We start from the raw sequence: 23,560 nt of genomic DNA, 5'->3' as shown, positions 1-23,560 counted from the left end.
CCCTAATTTTAGACATTTTCTTAATGATGACATCCTAATTATTCAGGTGTTTAAATCAAATCTTAGAAGTAGTTTAATTAAGGTTCATGACTAAATAAATACTAGAGCTGGGGTTTGGTTCCAGGTTCTGGTTGCAGAGCTCAAACACACCACCCTGTGGCCTCTTTTCCTAAACAGCAACTCCTTTGGAAGATTCTTTCTCGTATTGCATTAAAAAATTACAAAACCAAGTTTCAACTTGGCAATAATAATAATAAATGGGGATGATTGATCACCCTTGGTATTTAGTTAGGTGGACTTAAAAAATATTAAGTTAAAAAAATCATTTCCTGATTTAGGTGTTAATGAATCTATTCTTACTTGAAAAAGTAAAGTTTTTAGGAGTTCTAGTTAATTAACTACTGAGTGACTAATGTATAGTTAAAGAAATAATGTTTGATCAGACTGTATATTTGTCCAGTATATGCTAAAGGGTGACTTCTGCAAGAACATCTAATATGGGTGTATTTGGACACTGTAGTTACAGTAAGGAGATGGTGTGTATACATCCCCATATGCATGGAGTTCTGGGAATTAAGTGAGGGGCATTAGAGAGAATATACTTAGATTTGTATCAGCAAAGCAGTTTGGAGCAGGGGCTGTCAGCTTAGGACGTGCAAATAGTTGTGTTATATAAGTGGCAGCTTTGTAAAAATACTTTTTAGAATGGCAGGACACCTAAGTTAAGTAGCCCACTTACTTCAAATGACACTTAGAATAAGAAATATCTAATGTAACCAAAAAAGGTCATAGTTATTTGATATTAACAGAAATTATCATTGATTTTTTAACTTTGAAATTGGATTATTTTTTATTTAATGTATGAGGAATTAGCAGTATCATGCTTTATGTTTTAAAATATTGCTTATCAATTTTAAAGATCAGTGATACTTTCATGAAATTAAAATATTTTATAATCTTTCTCAGTATTTATCAGACATCTCCTTATTCAGAATGATGGGAAATGAGCTACATTCTCTTCACCTATTCCTTTTTTTTCTTGGTAGTAAGTTTTCAAAGAAATCTGTACCTACTGTAACAAATTTGGTCAATGATGTAGTAAAACTGGCCTTCCTCTCTAATTCCAGTTCCAGAGGTTTTCTTCCAATATTTGTGTATATCCTTAGATTCTTCTATTTATATCTCTCTATGTATAATGTATATATGTAAATGTATATATGTATATGTCAGATGCTTATGTAAATGTATGCATGTTAACTGTGCATACATCACTTTTAAGTTAAAATTAGATGATATTCTAATGTCATTCTGAAATACATTTAGCTAAATGTGCACATCTTTCCAAGTCAGTACATATAAAATTACTTAATTCCGTTTATTGAATATTTTATTATAAGGCTATATTTATTCATGGGCATGCTAATGGAGATTTAGATTAAATTCTATTATTTTTTATTGTAAAGGACTCCACTAAGTCCTGTAAGATAGTTATTATCTTCCTTTTAGAGATGAAATTGAGACACAAAGAGGTTAAGTAACTTGTCCTAAATTGCAGTGAGTCATAGAGCTGGAATTAGAATCCTGGTGGTCTAGACCACAATCCACAGTTTTAAATACTACATTATGATACTCTTTTGCATCTGCCTGTATTTACTGTTTACTAAATTGGGGGGTAAATGTAATGTGTAAAATCTTATCTAATATTAAAACTCTCCTGAGGATAATTTAATATGCTACACTTAAAGATACTCAAATTCTTAGGGTCACAAACTGCACAGCTATAATTTGTAGTTGTATCTAATATAGAAGTAGAAGGTTTAAACTGGTGCTTCTTAAATGGTAATGTGTATACAAATCACTGGGAGGGGTGATCTTATTAAAATGTAGATTCTGATTCAGTAATCTGGGATAGGGCCTGAGACTCTGCATTTCTGGTAATCCCAAAGATGCCAGTGCTCCTGATTTATTAGTGAGTAGCAAAGGTTTAGGCAATTTACATATACTGAGCTTTGGCAAATCTTGTTAGTTGTTTTATTGAATCAGTTTTTTATGCTACCAATTTTTATAAGTTGTGTGCAATAAAGAGGTGAGGGCTTTCTAGTACTTTCAATTCTATGACTGTAGCTTTTAATATTGCTGGGAAAAATAAATCATGGCTTCTGTGGTATTAATGTTGAGTACTTAAATAACAGTAATCAGATTTTTTTGTGTACTAAATAAATAGGACTTACACATCTATATCACTATTTCCATTGTATCATTCTCAATGGAAACACTTTCATTTTGAAGTCTGTAGTTGTAGTTGAACTAAGAAGTCTGTTTTATCACTGTTATTTTATTCTTTAATCCTAATAATAATTGTATTATGTTTCAATAGTTACAAAAGTGAATACCTGTTCACTGTTATGTGCCAGGTACCATATCAAGTATCAAGTGCTTCATTGACTTGATTTCATTTAATCATTGTGACTTCCTTCCCTCGTTTACTCGTTCACCAGCTCTCTGAGCACTGCTCTGTTCTAGGAACTGTGCATACAGTGGTGAGCCAAGTAAGTGCGGATTCTGCTCCCCGAGAGCTTAGGGCATTGGGGGAATGCTGTACAACAGTCAGGCAATCAGAGAAGAATCAAGCAGTTGTCTGTGCTCTTAAACTGTCTAAGAGAGGTCGGCTTTGGTCTCTATGCTTCTCCCACCTTGCTTTCTCCCCTGCCCACTCCATGAATTCTTTCTCTGTCAGCTGGGTTCCTGAGCTCTTGTGATGCCAGTTCAACCAAGAATAGAAAGAGAGAAAATTTTAGAAGTAATGATGAACATATGTAAAAGAAAAGAAAGAACAGAAGTAGATAGAAATAATTTGTAATTAAACTAAATAAAAGTAATGCCTGAAGGGGCAATATTCACATTAATTTGAAGAAGTAAATATCCTCAGTACTTTAAATGGGAGTCTTTTTAAAACAATACTTGTATTTTTTTAGGTAACACTCAGTAACTCATTTCAGTGAATTACTAGAATGCTTCCATGGGCCAACTTTGTGGTAAGAGGTCTAGAAAATCAAGGGTGACCAAAATAGGATATGATGTTGTCCCTACCCTTAAAACTATTAGAGTTGTTGGTTAGACAAGGTTGAAAGATTTATTAGAAGATAATGAAGGACACTCTTTTTTAAAAAGCACCACCATGTGTGACTCTAGCAGCAGCATGTTGTGGACTGGTTGAGCATGCTCATAGAGGAATGCTGTTTTTAAAATAATGTGATTCTCTCTTTTCCAGAAATAGTGTTGAGTTCTCTTTTGATAGAAAATTCCCTATGGTATTAATCAGATCTATATATTTGATCTTTATATATTATTCTCCATTGTTGTGATTTCCAAAATGTTTCTTTATCCTTACTACCATAATGTTGGGCTTCCTGTGATTGTTTTGAAGATTATTATGAGACTTTAATTCAGTTTCTGAATATCGCAAGTAGCTCTATGTAGTTGTCCTTTAAAGGGAGAATGTGAAAGCTTTTTTATAAATTTTATCTTGGAAATTAGTTTATTCATTATGTTTAATTTTAGGAAATGGTGCTCTTGCAGAACGTTCTGAAAATGTGCATATTTCAGGAGTGTCAACTGGTAAGTCATTTTTTGTAATGTTTAAATTTCATGCATGACTTATATGGTAAATATTGAAAGCCACCTGGTATCTTACGAAGTGATATTTGGCTATAAAAACGATTACTGCTTTTTGCAGCATGTAATAAGGAATGAAATAACTGGAACATGGAGAAATTCTTATAAGATAAAACTGATACTACCATGCCATGGATTGATTATACTTTTCCTAACAGACAGCATAATTATTTTTTCATACAAACATTGAATCAAGAGAAAAGTTAGTTCAAGTTGAATGAGTCTTTTCTTTTCACACAAAACTAGATGAGATGAAATTTATTAAAATATGATTTTGAATGCTATTTCCAGTATTAGAACCTTAGAAATTAAGCATTTTGCTTGATTTTTAGAGAGCTACTATACATTAAACTGTTGTACTTGAATACACAATTTATCTGCTATTAAAAAGCAACCCAACAACATATTAGTGTCCATGTAACCCAGAAGCTCATTGAGGTAAATGCATTTTTTTCAAGTCATCAAAGCTTTTATAACTTAATTACTTAAAGGCCTAGACTATTAAATTTTTATTTTTTAATGTGACTTCCACAGCTTTGTTACCATTTTTGCTATATCAATTAAAATTACTAGGAAAGCAAATCTTTTATTTTTCCAATTACTGAAATAGAGTTTCTTACTGTTATTTTATTGTTTCCCTATATTATTGATAAGTTTTGTGTAGTTAAGAAAAGTATACTTTATGCATTTATCAATCTACTGATTGATTTCTTTATGTCATCTTGTAATTTGATTATTTTTCCTCACATGAAGGACTGCAATTTTCCTCCTTTGTTTTATGTCTGGTTTTATATTCAGAAAGTTAGTAGACTTAACAAAATACTCTAGCAGTGAGTTTGCATAGCCTGACTCACCAACAAGCCTGGTTTTCTGAAAGTGAAAAGCAAGCGCCTTAGTAGCCTGTGTTAATCCTTCACAATTGTCTCACTATTTTCATATCTTTTCCAATGGTACATAATTATATACATCAAATAAAAATTGGTTATTTTTAAAATGATCTTAATTTTCTTCCTATTTTAAATAGCTAATGAGAATTATAATTACTTTCCCAAGTTCTAACTAAAGTAAGAAGATTGTGTACAAACTTGTTAATTTACACAACCACAGGGTTTTGGCTAATTCACTGATTTTCAAAAGTTTTGGTCTCAGGACCCCCGTTAAGCTTCTAAAAATATTGAGGATTATAGTAATCCCTTGGGGCTTCCTTAACAAAATACCATAGATTGAGTGGCTTAAATAACAGGTTTTATTTTCTCATAGTTCTGGAGGCTGGTTACTGGCTGGGTTGGTTTCTGGTGAGGCATCTCTTTCTGGCTTGCAGATGGCTGTCTTCTTGCTGTGTCCTCACATGGACTTTCTTCTGTGCCCTCAGAGAGAAAGAGGTCTCTGGTGACTCTTCATCTTCTTATAAGCACACCAATTTTGTGGCTTTACAGCTCCATCCTTAGGACCTCTTTTAACCCTTTACCTCCTTAAAGGGCCTGTAACAAAATGTATGTTTTAATTAAGTGTATTTATGCATCAATAAAATGCTTAATTTCAGAGGTCAGGGAAAACTTATTAATGTTGTATTGTTTTTCCCGAAGGTTGATCTTATAAAATCTTTCTTATGTGAAAAGAGAAGGATTAATACAAAACTATTCCAATTTTACCATTAAAAAATAAATGGATGCTGTCTCAAAAGGTGCTTTTGGATGCACAGATCCATCACAGTTTTGCTTTGGTCTATATGGAACTGTAAGATGTAATGTTCTAGTATAAGCCTTCTGAATTCCTTGCATCCCATGTTGAAATGGCAGCCCTCTCAGTGCTGGTCTAAATGGAACCCTAGCCTTTGGAAGAATCACTAAATGGAGGACTTGCTTTTCCTTGAGACTAGCAAACAGCAGAAGTGGTGAGGTAGCTGTTTCTGCTCCTCGCCTGCCCTTTTCACGGCTAGTACTCCATTTGATGGTGCTCAATGCCTTCGTCCAGTCATTCCTTGCATTTTGGAAATTTTACTGGCAACTTTAGAAAGAATTTTAACTTGTCTGCAATTAGTGTTTCCAGGTATTTTATTATCCAAATCAGGACACTTTGAAAGTGAAAGGGTACACTGTTAATTGTTCTGTCACCACAGACAGATCTGGGACTGTCCGAGGCAGTTCAGTATGCACAGCCACCCTGCCTATAATGAGTTAATTCATTTAGCATGTATGAAGCTCCTGGTAGGGACCTTGTGCCAAAAAGGGTGGGAGTAAGCAATGAAGAAACATTCTTCTCTCAAGGAACTTACCATTTTATGGAGGGAATAGACATGTGCAAAATGCTGTAATGTGGTCTTAATGTAGTAAATCCTGTGATGAATAATAAGTACACTGTTAGATAATTTATAAAAGCCCTCATTATAATGTCTAGTGATAAATTACAATGTTAATTTTTCTTATTTATTGTAAGCAGCACTAAATGCTTAGTTTTAATTATTCATATTATTTTATGGGAATTATTCTGATTGATAGTATATTATTGGTTTCCATACTCATAATAATTCATTTCTATTTCTAATATTCTGTGCATTTTTATCTTCCTTCTCCTCAAATCTTTGCCAAGAGAGTAAGTCTTTGTCCTTTTGTTGGGTCTTATGCTGCAGGTATTGGTTGACATAAGAAAATGTAAAAGATGTATTTACCTGGAGATTATATAATGGGAAAGACTTATTGGATAAAATCTCATTTTTATACATTATTTTCTTTATTTTCAAACTTTTTATGATCTGGAATTTTAAATCTGCTTTCATGTATAAAACAGAGAAAAGACAAATGGTATTCTTGTAAATTTAATAAATATGAAAATCATTATGAAGTCACAGGCATCCCTCAGAGATATTGCAAGTTTGATTCCAGACTGGTGCAATAAAGCAAATACTGCAACAAAGTGAGTCAAAAGAAATTTTTGGTTTCCCAATGCATATAAAAATTTATATTTACATTGTACTGTAGTCTGTTAAGTGTGCATGCAGTAGCATTATGTCTTAAATGTACCTACTTGAATCAAAAACACTTATTATTAAAAAATGTTAACCATCATCTGAGCTTTCAGTGAGTCATAATCACTGATCAGAGATCACTGTAATAAATATAATAAGAATGAAAAAGTTTGAAATATTGGGAGAATTACCAAAATTTGATAGAGACAGGAAGTGAGTAAGTGTTGTTGGAAAAATGGTGCCAATAGACTTGCTCTACACAAGGTTGCCACAAACCTTCAGTCTGTTAAAAAAAAAAAAAACAGTATTTGTGAAGGACATTAAAGCAAAGTGTAATAAAATGAGGTTTGCCTGTATATCATGGAAACTGCCAAGTAATTTAATTGTATATATAGGAGACTGGAAGGCTATTTTAGTGTTCTTTTTTTAATATCTAAATTAAATATTTTGTATTCCTTTTAAATATCTAAATTTTTAAAACAGCTAAATTACTGCTCCTCTGCTACAGAGAACAAAACATTCTTTAGGTCCAATTGATTTTATAACAAGACCTTTGCCTACGTTAAACAAATATATATGATTTTTTAAATCTACTTTAAACTGAATTTTATTAGTCTGTGACCTGAGATATTTATTTAATCAGAATAATTCTAGAAATAATTTGATGATGCCCTCCTTATTCTTAATTACTTCCAAATCAAGTTTTTTTACTTGTCTTCACAATTGTATTTATTCATTATACAAGTTTCATTAAATATTTAGAAAAAAACCCCAAAAACTAAGAAAATCACCCATTAACCTTTTATTCTTAGTGTAATTAATAATAGTATTTTGTTTCATTCATTCTTTTTCTGTGCAAACCTTAAAAATAATTGTGTATGCATTTGAATCATAACTAATTTATCTCCTGCCCTTTCTATTTAATATTTAATAGAATACTTTTTTATAACCATTATTTTAATACCTGTATAAAATTTCCATCCAGCAGCTATATAGTAGTGTGCCTAAACGTATCAGTGGATAATTTCCAGTTTCTCCCTAGTCTGGGTCATGTTGCAAGGGACATATTAATATATATCTAGCCCTTTTTTATTTTGAAGACTGTTTCTTTAGCATAGATTTCTAGAGTGAAATTATTGTACCAAAGGTCACAATTTAATGACTCTAGAAGCCTTTTGACAGATTAATTTCAAAAAGAATTTTAGCAATTTGGGACTGTCTTGTCCCCTCCTGGCTGAGCTGGGAGCTCTGTCCTTTTACTTTATCTCTAAATAAAAGCCTGTACCTTGCTCTCCTACAGAAAAAAAAAAAAAAAGAATTGTAGCAATTTATACAGCAATGTGCAGTGTATGAGAGCACTTACCTACTACCCAGAGCAATCTACAGATTTAGTGAAATCCCTATCAAAATACCAATGGCATTTTTCACAGAACCAGAGCTAATGATCCTAAAATTTGTATGTTACCACAAAAGACCCCAAATACCCAAAACAGTCTTGAGAAAGAAGAGCAAGGTTGGCATCATATGCTCTGCTTTTGGACTATACTACAAAGCTATAGTAATCAAAACAGTATGGCACTGGCATATAAATAGGCACATAGGTAAGTGGAATAAAATTAAAAGTCCAGAAATAAACCCTTATATGGTCAATTAATATATAACAAAGGGGGCAAGAATATACAATGGGGAAAAGGCAGTCTCTTCCACAGATAGTATTGGGAAAACTAGAGAGCACATGAGAGAGATGAAACTGTATGTAAAAATAAATTCAAAATAGATTTAAGACCTAAGTATAAGGTCTGAAACCATGAAACTCCTGAAGGAAAATACAAGCAGTGAACTCCTGAACATCAGCATTAGTAGTTTTTTTCTGGATATTTTCCCAGAAAGTGAAACTTTCCAAGCAAGTGAAACAAAAGCAAAAGTAAACAAGTGGGACTACATCAAACTAAAAAGCTTCTCCACAGCAGAGGGAAACATCAAGAAATGGAAAAGGCAGTCTACTGAATGGGAAAATATGTTTGCAAATGATATATCCAATAATGGGCTAATGTGCAAAATTATATATAAAGAACTCAACACCAAAAGAATAATCCAATTTAAAAATAGGCAGTAGACCTAAGTAGACATTTTTCCAAAGAGATATAAAGATGGCCAACAGACACATGAAAAGATGTTCCACATAAGTAATCATCAGGGAAATGAAAATCAAAACCACAATGTTATATCACCTAACACCAGTCAGAATGGTTAATATTGATAAGACAAGAAATAAGAAGTGTTGGTGAGGATGTGGAGAAAAGGGAATGCTTGTGCCCTGTTGGTGGGAATATAAATTGGTACAGCCACTATGGAAAACAATATGGAGGTTCCTCAAGATATTAAAAATTAAAGTACCACATGACCCAGTAATTTCACTTCTAAAAATTTACCTAAAAAAACCAAACCCACTAATTCAGAAAGTTATATGCACCCCTATATTTATTGCAGCATTATTTACAATAGCCAAGAAATGGAAGCAACCTAAGTGTTCATTGGTAGATGAATGAGTAAGAAGATGTGGTACATACATACATACAATGGAATATTACTCAACTGTAAAAGAAAAAAAGGTATGAAATCTTACCATTTGCAACAATGTGGATGGACCTAGTGAATAAAATAAGTGCAACAAATCAGAAAGAGTAAAACAAATACCATATGATTTCACTTACATGTGGAATCTAAAAAATAAACAAACAAGACAAATAGAATCACAAGCATGGAGAACAACGGGGTGAACAACCTGGTGGTTGCCACCAGGAAAGGTTGATGGGGGGATATGCAAGATAGGTGAAGGGGATAGAGAGGGACAAACTTCCAATTATAAAATAAGTCATAGGGGTAAAAAGTACAGCATAGGAAACATAGTCAATAAAAAGAAAGGAGCACTTACCTTGGGCATGATCATGTTTTTCCCATTTAACTTTTTTCTTACCATGTTTCTATTAAAGTCCCAACCGTTTCTTACCCCAAACTGTCGAGAAATATAACTGTTTACTTCTCCTTTTGATTCATGGCCTAGAGTTCTGACATTACAAAGAATAAGAGTTAGATTGACTTCCCTAGTAATTAAGCAAAAACTACCCTGAAACTTTACAAAGATTTACTGGTGGCTGTAGGAACAGATGTTGGGGCTTGATGCTTTCTCAAGTAGAAAGTTTTTACATATGAGGATTAACAGCTTATTCCCAATTTGATACAGCTTCTAAAAATGTTTCTATTTCATAACCTCTGCAACTGAGGGTGCTAGTAGGTTAGCTTCATCTTGAGCCTACTATACATTCAACTTGGAATCTTTTGTCAGGCAAAGCAACATTTCTGAGAGCTGAGAAAGAGAATACCTTCTTAGGTTTTTTTTCTTAATCTGTGTTAATATTAACTGAATTAGAGTCTGTGAAATAGACTTCAAGTAATTTTAGCATTGTTCTCCCTTTACTCTGTCAGAATTTTTCTTCTATCAACATTATCACCCTTTCTTACTTTGGTGTGTTTGCATTTTATAATTCCTTATTCTAAGACTCAAAAGGCCTAGCACATTGCTAATCTTAAGCCTTGTAAAGCTAATAACTTAGTTATAGCCTTTTAAATTAGGATGTATTTTCTAAATTGTAATTAATTTACTTACAAATTAGCAACATTTTTATGTTAGTGTAGAGTATTATAGTAAGGTGACTTGTTTTTAACCACAATTTCAGGCTTAAATACTATATAACATGGTATTTTGACATCTCCCTTGAAGAACTGCTAGTCTTATAACACTTTCATTATCCACAAATTTTCAGGTGTTCCAAATAAAGAATCTGGAAGGAAATAAAGCTTTAACTATAATTATTTGATATCAATTTACAATTATTTTTAAATATATAAAATTTATATGAATAAAGCAGCAGGTACATATGGTTCTTTGTATCATCATGCCTATGTGATTTTAATATTTTCAGTTATTCATTCAAATACCTTGACCTCTTGCTAAACTTACTAAAATGAATTTCACCAGTTCCTTTGGCCTATATTATATGGTGTGTCTTTTATCCATGTTTCAAATAAAGAAGGGAAAAAAAGCTTATATTTTGGGCAAGAATAAATCCATAAAGGTTTTTAGGATTTCAGAATATAAAAACAGTACTTAATGTGAACCCAGAAACTATCCTTCAAATGAATAGAGTGAGTGGAGAGTACAAGACTACATTTTTTGAGGAAGAACACACACATTACTTTAGGATACTATTAATTCTTAAAAAGCATTGTCAGTCTTCAGAGAATTTATTTATGAAGCACTTAAGCTTTTGGAGTAGAGCACTACCTATAAATCTTAGAAAAGAAAGCAATGGTAGTGTTATAATTTTCTATATCATACTTTTATATACAATATTATATACTGTAATTAAGTCTTATAATGTTTTATTATACAATAATATTTTAAGAGAGGCATATTTCTATATTATATAATCATAACATTCCATGTACTATCAAGACTATTGAATAATTATGTAGTAATAGCAAGATGATTATTTAGTATAATTTTCTATTACATTATTATAATAAACAATGAATAGACTAAGTAGAACAATAAATGTGAGTACCAGGACCACAGACAGAATAGGTTGTAATATGCCAGAAGTATGCAATGCCTAGATGGTAGAAGTGAAGATCATCCGCTCAAGTGCACCAGATCCAGTGAAGGGATAAAAACAAGTTGCATTCAAACGTTTAACATTTCCTTTCCACTCTGTAACTTGGAGAATAATTATTTTTCCACTTTGAGTACAATTCTTCAATGTGTGATAGCCTGTTAATTATTTGTAGTTTCGCTAAAGCATGAATTTGAATTGGATGTACTATACAACTGTAGTGCAGAAGACAGACACTTAGCAGGGGAGCAAATTAGGCTTTGGATTTCAGTTGACTAATAACCCAATATAAGTTAGGGGGTGATTTGATCTTAACCTGCAGTAATAGCAATAACAGTATCAAAGCAAAGTAGACAATAGTTGTTCCTTACTCCTCCCTGAAATACATGCAGAGTATTATATTTATTTCTGGGCATCACCTTTGAAAAAAGACACTAAGACTGGAACACTCCCAGAAGGTGTGAGTGTACTGTGCTAACAGCTATGTCAAGCTGATAGAGATGGCTTAGAAAATCCTTAGCTCCAATCCCGTTGGCCCAGCTGCTGACTTCCGCTGTCTTCTTCTACAGTTCTAGCAAGAAAAACAAGAAATTTCAAGAATTAATTTTTTGCCACTCAGGAAATAGTAGTAGCTTGTTTAGCATTTTAATCTTCTGTAGTTCTTAAAATTTGAAAATAAAAACCATTTTTATGCCATTACAAGAAAAAATTGCTCTTTATGCCCGTCAAAAAAAGGTGTGAAAGATTGAATCTTCCCTATTCATCTTATCTTATGCTTTGCTAGCAAAATTCAGAACTGTTCTTACACTTAGAAATTTTAGGGTAAAGCTGGTTTGATAGCTCCATTAAGGGTACTCTCCTCATCTTATTCATATTATTCTATGACCCTATTGGAACTAGTAAAATTGTATATTTTTTCTATTTTTCCTTCTTTTTCCATATTTTGTGTCTGGAGTTTTGTTTTGTTTTTTTTAATGCATTTTATTGTACTGCCATCTAGCCCTTAATTATTATTTATTTTGGACATTAGTGACCTTCAAGAAACCAAAGAATTAATCACTTGCCTTCATTAGAACTAATGATCAAGTGAAATATTTCGGTCCTTAAAAAACATCACTTAGAATAATAAGAATAAAGATACTGCTTCATTCATTCTTAAGTATCTGTGCTAAATGCAGAGGAATATTCATTTAATTATAAGCAGCTGGATGTAGGACCTCCTGCTTGCCATAGAAATGTGCAATTTCTGGTAAGAGGACTGTGAGTAATGAGAGCAAGTTCTACATGTTGAGTGATAAGTTAATTTAAAGTTTTCTGCTTGCACTGATTCTTACCTTTTAAATGACAAAAACTTTCCCATCCAGCCTAGTAAATACTGCTGTTCGAGTGCTGGTAATTGTTTGTATAAAGGAGAAGTTCAATTTTCTGACTCCTTGAAAAAATTTGAATGAAATTTGTAGTAATTCTAATTACTACTCATGTCCAATCTCTGTCTCCTTCCAGCTCTGTCCATCCTCAGTATGTTGACTGTTCTAACATTTCTATTATGTTGGAGCTCAGCTCACGTACCAGGTACTCTGGGCAACACAGGGTCAAAGAAATGAAGACACAAGGTATGGGCAACAACCCAGTCAAGTTGGAAGAAGACAACTTAAACTGAAGTCGTTTCTTCCTAACCACGGCCTTCTTGCATTTCCCGTTGAGGTTGCAGGGCTTAGCTATGTCGTATGGGGTAGTCTGACCAAGGGTGGCTCTAGTACTTCATCTTGTAGATTCTGGCACACACTTGATATTCGCCCTGTGTTCTCAAAAGCTTATAAACTTCATACTCAACTTACTTTCTAAACTATCAGTCCAACGGTAACCATTTTTAAAAAATCTACCACCTTTCATTAGTCACCCAGCCTTCCCTACTTTTCCCCTTCTCTGTTTCTCTTTCCTTTCAAATATCTCCCTCAGCCTCCACTGCATCCCCCTTTTGCTACTATTCTACCCCATGCTCTGATCATCTGTAATTCATATATACCTGTACATTTTCCTTATTATTAAAGGTGGGTTCTGGAATGCTGTTTACAAAGCCTTGCTTAATTCCAAAGAGACTAAGAAACAGTTTAGGCCTGCCAGCAGTTCCTACACAGATTGGTAGCAGATAAGACTCAGTCTTAAGCAACTTTAAAATTAAGTATATGCTCTTCTCTACGTTATCATAAATTCTATATTTTTCTCCTAATATAGAACCAAGAGATTTACTTATTTCCAAAATAGACCACTTTTATCTTTATTGAAATTCTATAGCGTCAGTTCCTCTCCTCCTCCCTGATAATTATCTCTAGCATCCTAGGGAGCACCCTAGTGGGCAGTGAAGGGCCCCCACCAGTAAGATGGCAAACTTACGGCTTCTCTTCGGGGGTGGGGGGGGTGGTCCTCGGTTCCCGCCGGCGCCACCTGAAGCCCAATCACCTCTCGCCCCCCTCCCAATCCCAGCACCTAGCCAACAGCCAACAGCCCCGTAGAAGTAACACCACAATCACCCAATGCCCCTTCCTATATAACCCATCACCTTTCCCTAATAAAGCGGAATTCTCCTGTGAATTGCTGCTGTGTGTTGCTCCTTTCCTTTCAGGCAGTAGTGTTTCTTACTGGGTTAGGAAGGCAGCTTCTGAAGGCTGTTTCCTGGGTTCCAATCCCAGTTCTGACACTTACTAGCTTTTTTGTGATCTTAGAAAATTACTTAGTTTCTCTGTACCTCCATTTTTTCCTCATCTGTTAAATAGGGATAATAACACTAAGAATTAAATGAGGAAAGACCTGTGAAAAGGAAGTAGTGACAAGTAGTAACATTATCCTCAGCCACAGAATCCACAGGCCTGGCCACACACTCCTCATTTTGATTAAATTCACAGGCCTCAAACTTATGAACCATGAACTTCTAACTTGCAACAGAAATCTCATCTTTAGCACTGTATGCTGTACTTAGCTTTTATGTTTTCAAACTGCTACCCTTCTAAATTCACAGTGGGCCAGTAGGAATCTGGTTTTCATGCTAATCATCTATCTGCATATTCTAATTTTTCCATGTCTCGGTGCCTTTTATTGTTTTCATTGGTGCAGTATTTTCCATGTATTGCGTGATTCACTTGTTAATCTCAGAGTCATTCTTATTCCATGTGGTCTTTCAACAGTCACCATTTGCTTACTAATTTTCTATTTTGGAAATGGTATTTTTTTAAGTACATTTATTTCCATTGGAATCAAACCCTTCTTACTTAGTGTTTTCAACATTTGGAATTGCTTTTTTATTCTTCAGTCATAATGGAATTAGTTTTATAATGCACTCTATACTCTGAAAAATGAGAAAACCAAATGATAGTGACCACCTTTGACTATGAATACAATCCTTTGCTTATAAACAGGGTAAGCATGCTTTTGTTACGTAGTGAAATTTCATAAAGTAAAATTTTACAAGTAAAGAATCTTCTGTATTTGCTTTTTAGCTGATCACACCAGTTTCCTTTCCCAGACGTTACACTGAAAGTAATCATCACAATATATTTGTATCATACCGCTTTTTTTCATAGTAGCCTGCCTTAGCTCGACTAGTGTCTGTGGGATTGAGTAATTAAATTCTTCTCATTTGGAATGTGATCCTTCCTCTGGTTCTATCTAATTTTGTTCTATGAAAAAAAATTGTATGTTAATTATCAAGTAAACCCTCCTGTAATATAGTTCAATAATGCAGAGGATTGTAGGAGGAGTGGGGGCTTTGTTTCTGTTTAGTAATACCACATGCCCATATGATACATTGTTTAAAAGTACTTTATGCATTATATCATTTAGGACTATATTATTTTGTATGCTCTCATAATTGTTTCTTGGATTAAGCTAATTAGAATATCTCATTATTACAAATCTACCATTTCCATAAGAACATGAATTCTCTTTTGTGCTTTTCATATGTGTCTTGTGTACTTAGGTGGTCAATAGGATAGTTTATCTTTACTTGCATTTCCATTTTGTGATTTATTAAAATCGAAGGCACAAAGATTGCATGCCATTTTTAGTCTCAACTACTTGTAGTCATAAAGTGTCAACCCTTGTCAATTTTGAAAAGAAACCCAGTTCTTCATCTGTAGAGCAGGAAGTTGTACTTTCTTTTTCTTTTACAAATAGTTTAGCTATAATCATAAATTTCCTTGCCTGTCTCTTTTTTTCAGGTTTTAAAACCATGAAATCTCAAATTGAAGGACACTTTGACATTATTTTGAAATCATCCTTTTCTCTCCCATGTGCCTTCTAAAATAGAGGTTGTTTGAATACTTTCTACTTTTTAAATTATTTCTTTAAAAATAATAAAGTGTATTAATCTAATTAAAACCATTGTTCTTTGCTTTTCTTTAAGATTATTGAAATAGTGTCAGAATAAACGTGAAGAAGTCTCAAGTATTGCTCAGTTTTGCCATTTTCTAAACTGTACATTGAAATCTTTGTGTTTTAAAACTGGAAACTAATATCAAAATCTTATTAAGACTCCATCAGAGAATCTCTACCTAGTCATTCTTCAGTTAATTCTCCCTTTCTTAACCGACAAAACACAGGGTAAATTAAAAACTGTATGTATTGTTTATTGTCACACTGTTTTGCAATAGCCAAGATAATGGAAGCAACGTAAGTGTCCATCAGTAGGTGAGTAGATAAAGAAGATGTGGTACATGTAGACAATGGAATATTATTCAGCCATAAAAAGAAAAGAAATCCTGTCATTTGCAACAACATAGATGGATCTAGAGGGTATTATGCTCAGTGAAATAAGCCAGGTGGGGAAAGACAAACACCATATGATTTCACTTATTTGTAGAATATAAAAACAAAGCAAAACAGAAGGAACAAAACAGCATTAGACTCATAGACACTGAGAAATGACTAGTGGTTACCAAGAGAGAGAAGAATAGGCTAGAACTGTAGTGTGGGGGGGCATGAGGGTAGGGACTGTTGAACCACTGTGATGTACATTTGATTTAAAAAATTTTTTAAAGCAAACCTGTTTGTATTTAGTTTATCCTTTTAGTGTATTGTAATAGTGCCAGTTTATTTTCTACTCCAGATGTCCTGTACACTAGAACCACTACCAATTAAGTTGGCTTTGGGGGGAAATAAGCAGATAACCTAATCAGTACTGAAAGGAAAGGAGCGACACAGCAGCAATTCACCGGAGAATTCCGCTTTATTAGGGAAAGGTGCTGGGTTATATAGGAAGGGGCATGAATTGATTGAGGTGTCACTTCTACGGGGCTGGTGGCTATTGGCTAGGTGCTGGGATTGGGAGGGGGGCGAGAGGTGATTGGGCTTCAGGTGGCGCCGGCGGGAACCGAGGACCCCCGAAAAGAAGCCGGAAGTTTGCCATCTTACTGGTGGGGGTCCTTCAAGTACATAATCCTATAAAGAAGATGCTGCCCAAGTTGAAAGTTGCTATCTGTTGAATGAACATTTGGAACTCCTTTAATTTGGGCATTTCTGGAGTTATGGGAAATTTATCAAAAGTTTACATATGTCTCATCATTACCCCAAATACTTGAATGTTTGTTTATATCTAGAGATACTGACCAAAGTAAATTGATAGATAAGTTTTTTACAGATGTTTGTATTCCAAGAATGAAATTTGATGCTGGTTATTAAAAGATATGATATATTAAAGGAGCAAAATGAACAAAGACCAAAATACAGTCATTGCTTCCATAATGCTATGTATGTGTTCTGGAAAATCTCATTCTGTAAAATCAAACACTAGACTAACAGAACTTAGGAGAAAATTATTGGTATAGATCACTTAGAGTGATGTAACTTTGTAAGTATAGCCCTAACAAATACAATACCAGTCCAGATACTAGCACAGTCAGATGTCCTCTGACATTTCTAAGGATCAGTCCATACTTTGCAGCTGTATACTCTGGGGTTCCCACCTCCTGCTTGAAGACATTTGCTTCTAATAGAGACTAGTTTAATCAAAATTAAAAATATTGTTCAGAGATATCTTTGATCAATTAAGGTGTTTTGTTTTGTTTTGTTTTGTTTTGTTTTTATGTGAGGGAAATCTTTCCACATCTCCATCTATACTTGCAGACTCTCAAAATAGCTTAATAGAGAGGAAAGTCAAGCAGTTCTTTAGGCCAGTCAAGTAACCACTTTACAATAAAAGAAGGCTATTCAACAGGGTTTTTTTTTTTTTCCTGAAATTGTGAAGACTCTTGCCTCTTGTTATTTCAAATCACTAACGTGCTGGAAAAACATTTTTTCATGACTTTATATTATGCTGACAATATTCCTCTATTTGCCAATTACATACAAATCTTATTGCAGAATTAATCAGACTGTGGCTAAAATTGCTTCTCGATAAGCAGTAGAGGAGGAATGGGTAGAACAAACATAGGTTAAAGAATGTTGGGTTTGGTATACCCTAAATTGGGAATATAGTCAAAATCTAGAAAGATAATTTTTAAACTAGCAGAGTCACATAACCACTTTGACTTAAAACAAAAAAATTAATTTCCTGTAACAGTGTTTTGTGAATATGTATCCCAGCCTGGTCTTTATCCTAGCTTCAGCCTGCCAAATAACCTGTTATTCGTGGCATAGCTTCTCATTCTTCCAGAGCAGAGCAGTGCCCAGTACATATTAAATTAGCAATCACTGCCCTCTTTGCAGGTTTAGTAGCCATCTCAACATAGCATTTCAGGCATTATTATCTGGAATAATAATTTGGAGTATCATGTATTATTTATTGACAATTTACTGTAATCCCAGCAGTGTACTAAGTCCTTTACTAGAATATTGTATTTGATCTTTGTAACACTCTTTGTGGTAGGTAGTATTTTAACCCCCATTCACAAGTGAGGAAATGAAGGTTTAAAATATTATCAAATTGATTGCAATGTAAATCACCCCAAATCTTTTATGTAGAAAGGTATAAAATAAGATAAATAACATTAGTATAAATATAACAAAGAAAAAAATGAAATTATAGTTGTTGACTACATATGAGCTAAAGGGTTGTGATGAGCTGAGAATGAGAAATTTCTCTAATGAATGAGAAATCATTAGAACTCTGATAATGAAAAAATAGAAGACTCAGAGGAAGCCAGTTGGAAGATTGGAGCAAATGTTAGGAGATAAAATAGGCCTTGATTCCCTAAGAGGTGGAAGTAGTGAAGGAAGCTTCAATTTCTGACTTTTAAATGTCTACTTTTAGTCATTATGAGGTGTGGCTTTGTTTATTTCCTGTGCTTCAAAATCCTTAAAATTACCTGTGGTGTTCTTAAAAGTAAATTTCTTTTTTATTTGAGTTAGGTGAAGTAACTATTCTATTAGCCAACGATGCCTAAGACAGTAAAGATTCAGAATATAGGATAAAAAGAAGGACTTGAGAAACAGTCAGTTCTGATCATGTTGGATTTCAGGTTGGAATGTCCAGTGGGCAGTTGGCTATGCAGAATATCGGTTAAAGATTTTAAATGCATTAATTATAAATCCTAGTTGAAACTGTAGGAGTGAGTGAGATTGTCAATAATGAGTGAGAAGAGCAGAAAGCTTGGGAATGAACCTTGAATATAAGCATACCAAAATTTATCAGTGCATCCTGATGAGCTATCAGAAATATAGTGGAACTACATCATGGTGATGGGGGGAGGAAGTATGATTTAGGGCTGAAGTAGACATTAGAGATACTCAGATAGCAACTCCTTATTTTAACACATGAAGAAACCAAAACCCAAAACATTTTAGTAGCTTGCACTATGGCAAAGCCAGTAAATGGCAGGTAGAACAGAGAGCATCCAGGACTTTTGTTTCCAAATCTACCAGTATATATATATATATGCAAACTTTTAACCCAGAGAGGGAAACATTTTTAAATGTCTGATATATATATATATATATATACACGCAAACTTTTAACCCAGAAGAGAGGGAAACATTTTTAAATGTTGTCTGTTAATCTTACTTTTTTGGCATTTGAATTTATTCCTTGTCAGATATAGAAGGGAATAAGAGTTGTACTAGACTATATATCTACGTGCTCAAGTGTATTGCACATGTAAAAAATGGGTTGATAAAAAGCCACTAGCTGGATCTGAAACAAAAAGCCAAGCTCAGTCATGTTGCAAATGTGTAAAATTAAAATATGTATTCATAACCAGTTAAAGGAGAAATTACACTGTAGTTTTGTTTTTAAAGTACTTACTGAATTAGAAATGTAAAATACTGAACCTTAAAATAATCATTCTTATTTATGGGTGGTGTGTTTTATCCTTGTGCAGTTGTATGAAAATAAAATGTTCACAACAGTATTTCTAAGCATTTATACCAGAACATTTCTTTAGTTTTTTGGCAAAAGAGCACCACCTATGGGTTTCTTGGGTATTTGGGGAAAAAAATTTTAAACAAAACCTAATAAAACAAAAACCCAACAAAGTTCTTTCTAGTTTTCCCCTATAACTAGTCTATCTACTTATTTAAAGGTTAACAATTGTCTGCTTTGTCATAAATCATTCCCACCTAGTTTTTGAATGTATCCCACTGCTATTAAATCAGTTAGTATTTGAGTACTTAGATATGTTTTATTATTCTAAGTTAAATATAATTAAACTCAAAATTATTCTCTTTAATGTAGATAAATCTTTTAATGAAATTAATAATTTTCTATATTCTGGAGGGTGGGATGATGATTGTTTTGCTATTCATTTCTATGTTAGTATTTTCATGAACTTAAGAACTCCTTCAGTATGCTACTCCCAAATCCTTTGCCAAGAGATAATGTAGAAAAAGTTCTTAAAGGTGATTTAGGTTATCTTTTCATTAATTGTGATGGTAACTCATTAGAGCAGATTTAGAAGCAAAGCTCTTGCACTTGATCTGCTGAGCTCTTAAAATAGAATTATATTTTGATGGATTTAATCTTTTTCTAAAGTATGCATTAAATTTTAAAAAATTAAAGGGAGATTTTACTCTTAATGAAATTTAACAAAAAAATTAGAAGCTTTCATTATGGGTAGGCAATAAGATGTATGCTAGGCCTCTATATACTATATCCTTGTATTCTCTGCTGTGAAACTCTGTTCTAAAAGTGATTGAAAACAAGGTCCTTTGGCACAATGTACCCTAATTCCAGGGTAGACCCATTTGAGGCATAAACATTTTTTCTGCAGTAAAGTGTATATTAAAACCTTGATCACATGTTTTCTTCAGGAAATGAGTTACTCCATAGAAATAAAGAGTGACTCTTTGAGTAATAAACTTGCTTTATTTTGATCAGTATGAATAAAAACTTTCTTAAATTATATAGTATATTTACTTCCTAACATTCTAACCTAAACTGAACACCTACTTTCCTGGCAACTACTTTCCCCACTTCTAACTTGCTGCTTCTAATCACTATTATTTTCAAAAGCAGACAATAAAATTTGTTGAAACTGTATCAGATTAAAGATTCTAGGATTTTACATTCTACTGAAGGTTTAAACATTCTTCACATATTTTTTTTATAGCCCAGTGGCCATTTTTTGAATTGAGGGAAAATAAATTGTCACACTGTCAGCTGAATTCTGGGGAAGTTGAATGCTGACTGTATTATTGCTGGAGTTCAAGATAATACAAGGAGAATAACCCAAGGAAGTGTTGGTAGTTTGAACTTACTCTGTATTTTTCTATGATACTCAGATATTTAATCACATAATGATATTTTAATCCCTATTTCAAGCCTCTGTTTCTAAAATAAGCTAAGAATCATTCATGACCTTGCAATTAAATTTAGAAGTATAAGTAGAATACATTGAAGAACTGGTTTGGAGTAATTTTGAAGTAATGTCATTTGAAGTGTCTAAAAACCAAAATGGTACTCCTAAGGATCTAACACAGTAGTTCTTTCAATATTGAGCTTTAGGTAGTTTACAATAAGAAAATTAAGGGGAAAGGATGGGTCGATGGCTATATGGGTTAATTAGTAGATCTCCACAGCTAAAGCTAACAGTCCTGACTCAAGTTGTTATTCAAAGATCCAGTTTGAAAACTTGCATGTCTCTCCCAAATGTGTACTTCATAGAATAAGATACATTGACTAAATGGAAGAAAAATAAAATATCATTAGAATAACAAAAGCTTTTTAAGGTTGATAATACCGTATTTTATTGTTTATGATTTGCTGTCTTAAATGTTGTTTTTAATAAACACTGATTTACTTAATGCTTTGTTTTAAAGTATAATAATTAGCTAAGATTGCTTTGGCTATCTTCCAGCTTGTGGAGAGACTCCAGAACAGATTCGAGCACCAAGTGGTGTAATCACGAGCCCAGGCTGGCCTTCTGAATATCCTGCCAAAATCAACTGTAGCTGGTTCATAAAGGCAAACCCAGGGGAAATCATAACTATAAGGTAATTCTAATACCTTTCTAAATCAATATATATTTTATCACAAAGTTTAAACTCAGTTTCTAAGTATCATCACTCATCATGCAGTTACATGAAAAGGCAATTTCAGAAATGTACTAAATTATAGTTCTCAGTACCATCTTAAGGGTAGGAATAATGGTCTGTCCTTCCCCTACTGGTAATACATCTGTTTTGAATATTTTCTAATGATGATAATAGATTTATACTGAGCCATTGTATTCTTCCAGGTCATTTGTTAACAAAAGGTACAGATTTCAAAATAATAGGATCAGGAGTGTAATTTTTGGCCATGGGACAAATAGAAAAAAACCTCACTACTTTACTTGGAGATCTTTGGTTTCATTAGTACGGTCCTTTATCTTAATGAGTTAAAATGTGATTTTAGGGTATGTCTTTGTATATGCATATATGTATAAAACTTGAAACAAGCTGATAATGGGTAATACTGCATCTAGGAAAATCTCTTTTTTCATAACTTTGAAACAAAAAAAATTTGTTAAAAATACAAAGTGAAAGATATTCCCAGGGGCAATAATCAGATATTTAAGGTTCTAAGAATCAATATATAAATAAGAAAGGCAAAGATTCATTTTTAAAAACATTTAAAATTGCAGAAAAAACTGTGGGAATAAGATATAAAGGAGGAAGTAGTCAGTGGAACTAGATAATGCTTGCTTAAGGAAATTATATCAAGGTTATTTGGGAAAAAAAACTTGCCTGAAGGGAGTGTGGGGAAAGCAGTGTACCTAAACCAGGAATTGTAATCAGAGCTGAAACACAAACGAGGATGCCCATCCGTCACAGACACAGTATTCTGCAACAGCGCAAAGGCATCTCCAACATTCTTTCATTAATAACATTTTTTATAGGTAAGAATCATGCAATTTTAGATTTAGAAGAGACTTGGCAGCTCTTAGGCTCAAATCCCTTCATTTTACATTTTTCAAAAATGAGATTGTAAATGTAGCCTACTTTTGAATCTTTCCGTCTTCCTTTTCTATATCCATTAATTAATGGGAGAATCAGTCTCTCTTAAGAAACACAACTATAATCTCTCCCCCTTTTTCTGTGGGAGCCATAAAACAGGAGCCATATGGTTTGTTTTCCTTTGGTCCCCTCTGCCTAAGGCCACATGTCCTGGAGCACTGGAGCTAAGCTTGTATGAAAGCAATTCTACTCCTCTGTGAGAAGTGATTGACTTGCCTAATGAATTGGTAGGATGTGTTATTAAGGTTATCCTTGTGCAACAGTACCAACAGTATCTGAACGATATGCCTAGTTTCTGTTACTTATATATGACTAAGTGTAAATGTTTTTACAAAATAGCATTTTTACCATAGGAATTCCAAGTGTTCTCAAGTGTTGGGTTTCTTTCAACATAAAACTAGAAATTTTGGAGATTTTAATTTTAACCTAAAAATATCCAACCCCAAAATTAAATTTGTGGCCTACCAGTTCAGTTACATAAAACTTAGAAATTCTTGCCAACATAGAGGACACTACGTGGAATACTGCCATCCGGATCTGATCATGCATTGGATCCTTGGGATTTCACTAAGTAAGATATGCTAAAAGCAAGCACAGTTCTGAAATACAGAACATAAACAGAGGTGAGCACTACATCTCAAGGAAAATTTCCTAAATTCTGCATCAGTTAATTGCTTTGGATTTATACAGACTAATAAAATCAGAAAGTGACTTTAGTGACTCTCCTATTTCCTACTGATGTCATTATCATAATAATTCTAAAGTTTAAAAAGACGACACACATATACAAAAAGACAGTCAAGAGTTACCTGTGTTGGCATAT

The 23,560-nt window shown here is 33.4% G+C and overlaps 1 protein-coding gene across 2 annotated transcripts in view; it reads left to right on the top strand.

Annotated features, from left to right (window-relative positions):
- The window catches only part of LRP12 (LDL receptor related protein 12), a 79,453-nt gene that overhangs the window by 32,075 nt on the left and 23,818 nt on the right, over nucleotides 1-23,560 (top strand). The window contains exons 2-3 of one of the 2 annotated variants that reach the window (XM_036995734.2): nucleotides 3,562-3,618; nucleotides 21,597-21,732. In XM_036995734.2, coding sequence (XP_036851629.2) covers nucleotides 3,562-3,618; nucleotides 21,597-21,732 — 193 coding nt within the window. The remainder of the gene's footprint in view (nucleotides 1-3,561; nucleotides 3,619-21,596; nucleotides 21,733-23,560) is intronic. The other variant, XM_036995735.2, reaches the window with a different exon arrangement.

Source organism: Manis javanica, chromosome 2 (genome assembly GCF_040802235.1).
Source record: "Manis javanica isolate MJ-LG chromosome 2, MJ_LKY, whole genome shotgun sequence".
In the NCBI taxonomy this organism is placed as follows: Eukaryota; Metazoa; Chordata; class Mammalia; order Pholidota; family Manidae; genus Manis; species Manis javanica.
The sequence above is the reverse complement of the archived record's forward strand: the minus strand, read 5'-3'. Positions and strand labels throughout refer to the sequence as shown.